The sequence below is a fragment of the Bactrocera neohumeralis genome, chromosome 6, assembly GCF_024586455.1.
Source record: "Bactrocera neohumeralis isolate Rockhampton chromosome 6, APGP_CSIRO_Bneo_wtdbg2-racon-allhic-juicebox.fasta_v2, whole genome shotgun sequence".
Taxonomy (NCBI): domain Eukaryota; kingdom Metazoa; phylum Arthropoda; class Insecta; order Diptera; family Tephritidae; genus Bactrocera; species Bactrocera neohumeralis.
The window spans coordinates 57,299,422-57,307,348 of NC_065923.1; the positions used below are offsets into that span (position 1 = coordinate 57,299,422).

Genomic DNA, 7,927 nt, shown 5'->3' on the forward strand with positions numbered 1-7,927 from the left:
TTCAGTAAATATGGGGTTGATTAAAGTCCGTTAAAAATATAAATTTAAGTTGTGAAAATTTTAGATACAAACTAAAAATTGTTATTTATTTTTTTAATAATAAAGAAATAATAAATTTTTAAATTATAAGCATTAAATAACTAAATTTTGCAAAATATTTTAACTTCAGTCCTAATATTTAACATTTCAAAAAGTATTGGCATCTCATTTCGTAAAGGGTGTACATTTCTTGTCATTAACGAAATAGCCAAAATAGCGTTACTTTTTTACATTTTTTTATAAATTCATAATTGATAAAAGACGAGTTGGTGAACTCGTTTGTTGCACGTGCAATAAATAGCCAATGAAGCGGACTTCAACTGACGGCCCGTAATTTCAATGTCAATTGTACAATCAAAGAAGCGTTTGGAATATATGTACATATCCATGTACATACACACATACCAGTCATTGGGTGTCCACGGCCAAGTTGACATGTACATAAATGTGCGTATTCTTATGTATGTGTAACTTTGCGGTATATGGAACTCTGATAGGGCAATTAGGCGAAATTTTTTAATATTCAGAGTTCATCGCCAACATGCGTCGCCAGTACTTTGCCGCAGTTTGACATTTGATTGTTGCTATTAACCAATTTTTGTTTATATTTGTTCTTGTTTGCTCTATATGTACATATAAATGTATATGTACAAAGAGCTGGATTACTCAAAACACTTAGATATTTAAATATGAATTCGTTTTTAAAGTTTCTAAAAATGAATGCCTAATTCTATCTTCATATGCTGATTTGGAGGTTTGGAAAATATATCAGAGTTTTATTGTATTACTAGAAAGAATTATTCACGAGGAAGTTTTTTGATAGATTGTTAGGTATCACAATAAAAAAATAATTGATAATACTTCTTATTCTGTCCCATGTAATCAAATAAAGCTTTTTCTGGCACAAAATAATGTAAAAAGCTTGATTAAATTTACAACAAATATCATAATAGTTGAATTTATAACATATAATACCCGGATTCAAAATGATATTATTACTTTTCCAATTTAAAAAAATGCTTAATAATAAATTTATAATATTTCGTTAAAATTTTCAAATAATTCATTTCTTAATTAATCACCTCCATCAAATAGTTATTATTATACCTGGCAACATCAACAAGAATTTTTTGCTTTAATTTCCAATACAACCCTGCTATTCAATGACAGCAAGTGCAACAGCGGAAAGAAAAATATGTGCAGGAAGCTTATTTTAGTGATTTTGGTGGAATTATTCACATTTTTGTAATTTTTTTTACGTTCAATAAGTTTCTAATGGTCCAATTGGAAATATGTCGTGACAAAGTTAACCTTTCCTTAAGTGCTTCCATGTAAATGTGTGTTAGTTATGTTAGTATTGACCTCGAATGAACTGAAGTTGAGCGACCTCCCAAGAACATCAATGTAGCAGAAAGCAGCATAAAAGAATACAAATAAATCAGTGAGAATAATCAGTCATAGGTACCTACAGAGCTGATATAATATTAAATATATGTATATATATTAATGACACACTTTGGTTTCAGTTTTATATTAATATATAGACCAAACAAAATCTATAGCGTTAATATTAACGCATATCGTCAGATATGGGAGCAAGTGGTTTCAAAAACGAAGGTAAGCGCATACCGTTTTTCATGTTGTATGTCATTGTTTACTATTTCACTCTCCACCATATTCGTAGATAACAAAACAGCAGCAACAATTGTTCATCACGTTACTGGAAGCGGTAATGGTACAAGTGGTGGTGGAGTAGCGAACACAGCAACAGCGACCAATATGAGCATTGAAACGTGTCTGGTGTGTGGGGATCGTGCTTCAGGTACTTTATCAAAGATAATGTATATGTATAGTTGTAGTAATGTGCAATGTAATGAAATGTAATACAGCTATATGTTATCTAATAGGTCGACATTATGGAGCTATTTCATGTGAAGGTTGTAAAGGCTTTTTCAAGCGTTCAATACGCAAACAATTGGGATATCAGTGTCGAGGATCCATGAACTGTGAAGTTACCAAGCATCATCGCAATCGTTGCCAATTCTGCCGTCTCCAGAAATGTTTAGCCAGCGGAATGCGAAGTGATTGTACATAATTTTCATTTATTTCGACAACACATTTTATTTCCCAATAGATTCCTGCTAAAGATTTACCTAATAGGTCAAAAAGAGGTTTGGCAATTATTTTCTCACTATATATGAAGTCTTTATTTGGATTTTTTAATTACGTTTTTTTCTACTTAAAAATAAAAAAATACATATCTTAACAGGTTGTATATGCCTATTTATTGGGCCAAGCATTGATTTAGTCATTATAACAGTAATAAATGCCCTCCAAACTGTTTTCGGTCTCGTAGTCATTAGCACGCCCTCAATGTTGATATTTATGAAATTTTGATTTTGATGCATTGCTGAATCAGTTAAATATATATGGTATATAAATAATTAGAAAATTGTACGCATAGGAGTAATGGAGTTTGATTAAATGCTCAATATATAAGTAGTACGTTGATAGTTTACGTAGCATTTTCACGCTCATTATCACATTTATTTACAATTATTTCGCCATGTTCAATATTAAACTATTTTTTTACAATTACTTTAACACAGCTGTTCAACATGAACGTAAGCCGATCGTTGATAAGAAGGAGTTTGCCGGAAGCTCTTCTTCTGGATCATCCAATTCAACAGTGACCAATGCTGCGGCAGCTGCCGCCGTTTTGGGTGCTAACAATGCTGCAACGGGTAGCGGGAGTTTGCTCTTCGGTCACAATCTTACTACAAACGCTGCTACTGTCAACAAGTCTGAGGCACCAACTACTTCAAAGCCTTCTATATTCTCTTATAATATGACTCTGCCGGAAATGAGACAAGGTAACATTATCTTTCTATATGTTTCCTTATTTACAGTGAGATTATTTATTATTTTCAGCATTTGTAAACAACACAGATGTTTCAGTTCCACCTTTACCTTTTCATCTAACATTTGCCGAAATGAGACAAAGTAAAATTAAAGTGTGTAGCATATGCGTAACTAAAACTAACTATTATATTTATTTTTAGTTATAGAAAATGCAAAGAACTTCCAACAAGAAAAACAGGTTCCCATTCAAAATCCACCACCACAGTCACTTTACTTTTCCCCCGACTTGCCGAAAGCTGATGATGAAGAGGACGATGATGATGAGTCCATGGACAATAGCAGCACCACGTGTTTGCAAAATTTAACTACCAATGCAAATAATAACAATACACAAAACTTAAATCTCAATATAGACGCGATACACAGTCCTGCCACAGCAGTCGGGCAAATACAAACTGCTTTGGATAGATGTATCATTGAGAAAGCATTGCAATTGCTGATCCCCATTCAAAATCAGTTGGACCGTTTGTCCTTAGCAGCTGGTAATGGTTGTCCGGGCGGCTCCCCAGCTATCAAAAATGAAATAACTGATGACGACATGGGCGAAGGTTGGTATTTGGATATCGTGCATTGATATTTGTTAACTATTAAAGTGATACAACCAACTTTAAAATTACTTGCCATTCTAAAAACTGAATGAGCATTCCTTAATTATTTCTTTATTCGACTCACGTTTATGTAAGGAACGCTACTTCTATTGTATATATCTCATATTTTCTATTTTTCGTAAAATAATTGGTTTATTTCTTCTCAAACTTGCAGATAGCAGCGCAGACGATGAATATGAAGTAGCTGAAACAATACTTGGTGTGGCAAATACAAAGGAATTCGTTGTAAATGAATGTATCTTCGAAAACGAAATATTGACCAGCGCTCAAGCTGCTTTCAATCTGCAAACCCCCACATTAATGTCCGCCTATCTCAATTTGCACTATATATGCGAAACTGGTTCTCGTGTAATTTTCCTTAGCATATATTGGATGCGTAAAATAGCAGCATTCGATCAACTCGATGGGCGTACGCAAATCAAATTGTTGCGAGCTAGCTGGCCTGGCTTGCTAGCGATAGCATTGGCACAAGTGCGAAGTCTTTCAATTACCACAATTATCACCACACTCGTGGCAAATGTACGACAATTGGCAGAGGTTGACAAAATCGAACCACAAAAAATACGAAAACTCAGTGAGCATATAGCACGCATACATTCCTACATTCAAGAGACGCTAGCATTAGATTTGGATGATATGGAATTTGCTTTTCTTCGTCTCGCTATTTTCTTCAATCCACATATGCTGTTGAGAAAGCGTGAACGCAATGTGCGAGATTTTGTGCGTCGTGTACAACTATATGTACTATCCAGTCTTCGTAAACATATTGCTAGCCAATTGGATGACGAGCAACAAGCAGAGGAACGTTTTAGTACACTAATAATCACACTTTTACCACTAGCTGCCTTGGAGTCGGACGTTATTGAGGAATTATTTTTTTCCAATTTAATAGGGCAAGTGCAAATCGACAATATGATCCCCTATATTTTAACTTTGAGCGCTAACACTAGCCTTTAACTACTACATTTGTTTAAAACCATAAAATATCATCGTGGTTTTGTCAACCATTAGCTATTGAATAATGAGCAGCAAATTTAACTAGTTTGAGTCGGAGAATTCAATCTTATTTATTAATTCAACAAGATGGACAATGCCTTCGTTTAGCTTGTATGTGTTTGGAGCCAAATGGCGTAGTACTTAACTGATTTCAGACAATCTTGGGAAGTCCTCAAATTCAAATGTCTCCCTTTGCGCGAGCGCTGCTAATAATCGCCTCTGAATAATTGCGATGTTGTTAGAAAATACGTAAAGTTTAAAAGGCTGCCAGCCTAGCAACGAAATATTAAAGAGTCAAGTCTTCACCTAAGTGCAAGCAGAAATCTTAATTTCTGCTAATGTTTACTTTAAACAATATATATATAAGTGACAATAATAATAGACTGAAAGTAAGAAATATGAGAGATGAATATAACGCTTTTGGCTTTTATATTTGTGGGTATTTTCTGCCAATTAGAAGAAAAACCCATGAGAGTGAAATTTAAAATTTCACCTTGTTATTAAAAAAAATTTTAGTGCAAATATCAAAGATCAGATCTTTGCAATTACAATTAAATGTGACTTTTTACATTATTAAGCAACACCCTCTCTGGGTAAAGCTATGTCATAGAATTAAGTGGAACATACAAACAATGCGCATTTTTAATTTGCAATAAAAGTTAACTTTTTTACAAAAGAAAAAAAGCAGTTGAATTCATTTACTACACATACGAGTATATAATTAAGAATGTACCAAGTACAAGAATATTTAATTATTACAATCTTATTTTACAGCTGTGTAACAAGTTGTACGCGTTTTTGCCATTCAGTCAAAGTTGGTGTAAGGTCTTTAGAGGTTATAGCCGGCAAACGCTTCAATGAGCTGTGAACACCAATATCAGCAATAGTTATTTTGTCACCACCAAAATATTTTTGTTTGCCTAGCCGAAGATTAAGTGCACGTAGCATTGAGGCGCGGTTTTTGGAAGTATTACATCGCAACAATTGATAGCATATGTCCAGCACAGCATCGATTTCGTTGCAGTTGGGTAAATCTTCGTAACGGTATTCCTCTGGTCCGACACGACCCAAATACCGAATAATATTAACTTCTCCATAAATGGGAACGTACATAGTGGGTGAACTGATCATTTCCGTATGTTCGCCTTAAAATAAAAAAAGGTGTTTTAAAAAGTATCCGTATAATATCCTATTTCTTGATTACAGTTTTTCCAAATAAGTGACACTTTCACTTTCGGTTTTGATGGGTCTATCTTCACTTGTGCCAATTTCTTTTCGAATTCACTTGCATCTTTTCCAATATCAGGCATGGTTGAATGTTTAAAGGTTCTCACATCAATGGTGAAAAGATCTTTCCAAGCATTCTTCAATGCTAATAGGGCATATGGTATGAAATTAGGGTGTCCATTGATAACAATATCATGTAGAGGTTCCTAACATGTTAAAATTTCATATAAAGTGAAGCGTGTTGGGAAACGATTAAGAATAGTACTAACCTCACGTAAGCCTCCATTCCGCAAACTTGTTTGCCCAGTGTGCTGAGGTCCTTTTTGGCAGAGACCAAGAGAAGCGCGAATATTGGCCATTTGTTGTTTGAGGTCTTGTAATTGTTTTAAAACTTTTTCTTGTCGTGCGCATACGGAACCGAAATCATTAGATGACTATGATTTGAAAAATATGGTCAAATTGTTAGCTTAATGTAAAATATCACATTTGCGTTAATGTGGTGTTAAAAATTAAAAAAATATATTATTATTATAAACTCAACCTAACCTCTTGATATTCTTGCATTGTTGAAAAATACTCGAGCAAATGTGGGATCAAAATAGATTTTTGTGCACATTAGACATACATATGTATGTATTTATTTTCGAAACATGTGGATAGAAACAACAGCTCTTTAGCCACTTTAATCTTTGCAGTTTAGTATGTTAGTAAACGAAAATTTTACTATTTTAATAAAGGCAGCGTTTCACTTAAATATAACATTATGTGAATGAGTAGCATGTCGAATAATAAAATAAATGCCAAAATATATCCTTTAATCCCATAATCTTTAATGCCACGTCCGCCTCTAAATTTTTTTTATAAAAATAATAATATTTAAGAGATAAACAAAATATTAGATTTCAAATAAATGTGTTATTAACTAAGCAGTATAAACAAAATTTAACAAATAATTGAAAATTATGTAAATTGTGCTTATTAGGTGTGCAGCATGAGCATGTTCACTGCGTTTAAAAAAAACTACAAAATATAAATAAATATAAAAATATATGCAAACAAAGACAAATGGAAAATAAATTTAGTTGATAAATCAATTTTCAAAATTAACCTTGAGTAAATTCTGGATTTGTGCACTTAAATTGTCCAAATCAAGCGCGCACACATTTTTCTTCGGTCCAAGAGAGTTGACAGCGGACGTGGCAAGAGGATTACCATTGCTGTTGTAAAAACCCTTTAATATGATTATTACATTTTATATCTTCTTAAACACACTTTTATTTAGTTCATCATGAAAAATTACACTTACGCTGCATGCGTCAGCTTTTATTACTTCTGAAGCTACCGAATTGTTGAGCACTTTCATTGGGTACATGCAAGTCGGCAATTGTATATCATATTCCGGTAAAAGTGTTTTAAGCTCATACATTTTGTCGATTTATATACTATCTAATAACTTTAAACAACAACAAACCACTGTTTAATTATTTTTAAGAAATATAAATTTAAAATAATGTCTAATGCTTCGAAATATTTTTCGCCGTCGTTTTTCGAATTGAATTTACACAATGCAGAATTCCAATTTGACAGTACAAGGTGTGCACTCAGCAGTGTCACTTTTGGCAGAGTTGCCGTAACACACTTATTATGAAGTACTTTTAAATTATTCAAAAGAATCTTAGAACCGTGACTTGGGACTCTGTACCCAGTAATGTATTGCCTATGGAAATTTAAGCTCTTAAGAAGTTTTTTTTATAAAAAGGCCAACATTTCGCTTGTTTATGCACATAATTTAATGAAACATGTGTTCTTTGTCAGAAAAAGTGGTATTTTTATTGAAAAAAAAATAAATATCCTGACCGCAATATTTTTCTCCACAATTACCCTCAATTAGATTAGATTAGATTGATAGATGAGGAATGCACCGTGACCTTAGGTCTATTGTGCCCTCTCCTAAATCACAAAGACTCACTTAGCCCCAGCACTGTAATGAAGTCCAATATTCTACGGGGTGCTAGTGAGGCGATGCGATCCCTATCCGGAAACATGGATCCAAGGGCCTTAATCCTGCGTCTACAGACTGCTGTGCAGTCGATCAGCAGGTGTTCCGGTGTTTCAGGCCCCCTGTCGCAGAACCG

At 33.6% G+C, this 7,927-nt stretch overlaps 2 protein-coding genes across 4 annotated transcripts; one reads left to right on the plus strand and one right to left on the minus strand.

Moving 5' to 3' along the window:
* Nucleotides 1-1,190: 1,190 nt before the first annotated feature.
* Nucleotides 1,191-4,705, plus strand: LOC126762301 (nuclear hormone receptor HR78). 2 transcript variants are annotated; one of them, XM_050478982.1, is made up of 8 exons: nt 1,191-1,500; nt 1,566-1,656; nt 1,724-1,861; nt 1,947-2,126; nt 2,649-2,912; nt 2,971-3,042; nt 3,102-3,509; nt 3,724-4,705. In XM_050478982.1, exons 2-8 carry the CDS (start codon nt 1,629-1,631, stop codon nt 4,524-4,526), a joined length of 1,893 nt encoding a protein of 630 aa, XP_050334939.1. In that variant the 5' UTR covers nt 1,191-1,500; nt 1,566-1,628; the 3' UTR covers nt 4,527-4,705. The 2 variants fall into 2 exon arrangements, with proteins under 2 accessions (XP_050334939.1, XP_050334940.1); XM_050478983.1 differs by having other exon boundaries at nt 1,947-2,120.
* A 553-nt stretch (nt 4,706-5,258) lies between these two features.
* LOC126762346 (probable aminoacyl tRNA synthase complex-interacting multifunctional protein 2) lies at nt 5,259-7,371 on the minus strand. Of its 2 annotated transcripts, XM_050479052.1 has the most exons (5): nt 7,099-7,371; nt 6,901-7,023; nt 6,062-6,226; nt 5,770-5,998; nt 5,259-5,710 (listed from the first exon to the last, which is right to left on the minus strand). In XM_050479052.1, the coding sequence occupies exons 1-5, from the start codon at nt 7,216-7,218 to the stop codon at nt 5,334-5,336; spliced, it is 1,014 nt and encodes a 337-aa protein (XP_050335009.1). In that variant the 5' UTR covers nt 7,219-7,371; the 3' UTR covers nt 5,259-5,333. The 2 variants fall into 2 exon arrangements, with proteins under 2 accessions (XP_050335009.1, XP_050335010.1); XM_050479053.1 differs by lacking the exon at nt 6,901-7,023 and having other exon boundaries at nt 7,099-7,369.
* Between the last annotated feature and the right edge of the window lie 556 nt (nt 7,372-7,927).

Bases quoted from the DNA above. Each gene is read 5' to 3' on its own strand.
- LOC126762301 (XM_050478982.1), top strand. From the start codon at position 1,629: ATGGGAGCAAGTGGTTTCAAAAACGAAG. The intron at 3,043-3,101 runs GTAAAATTAAAG...ATTTATTTTTAG, and splicing joins ATTTGCCGAAATGAGACAAA to TTATAGAAAATGCAAAGAAC. The intron at 3,510-3,723 runs GTTGGTATTTGG...TCAAACTTGCAG, and splicing joins TGATGACGACATGGGCGAAG to ATAGCAGCGCAGACGATGAA.
- LOC126762346 (XM_050479052.1), bottom strand. From the start codon at position 7,218: ATGTATGAGCTTAAAACACTTTTACCGGAATATGATATACAATTGCCG. The intron at 5,999-6,061 runs GTTAGTACTATT...TTAACATGTTAG, and splicing joins GGAATGGAGGCTTACGTGAG to GAACCTCTACATGATATTGT. The intron at 5,711-5,769 runs GTAATCAAGAAA...TTTTATTTTAAG, and splicing joins GTCACTTATTTGGAAAAACT to GCGAACATACGGAAATGATC.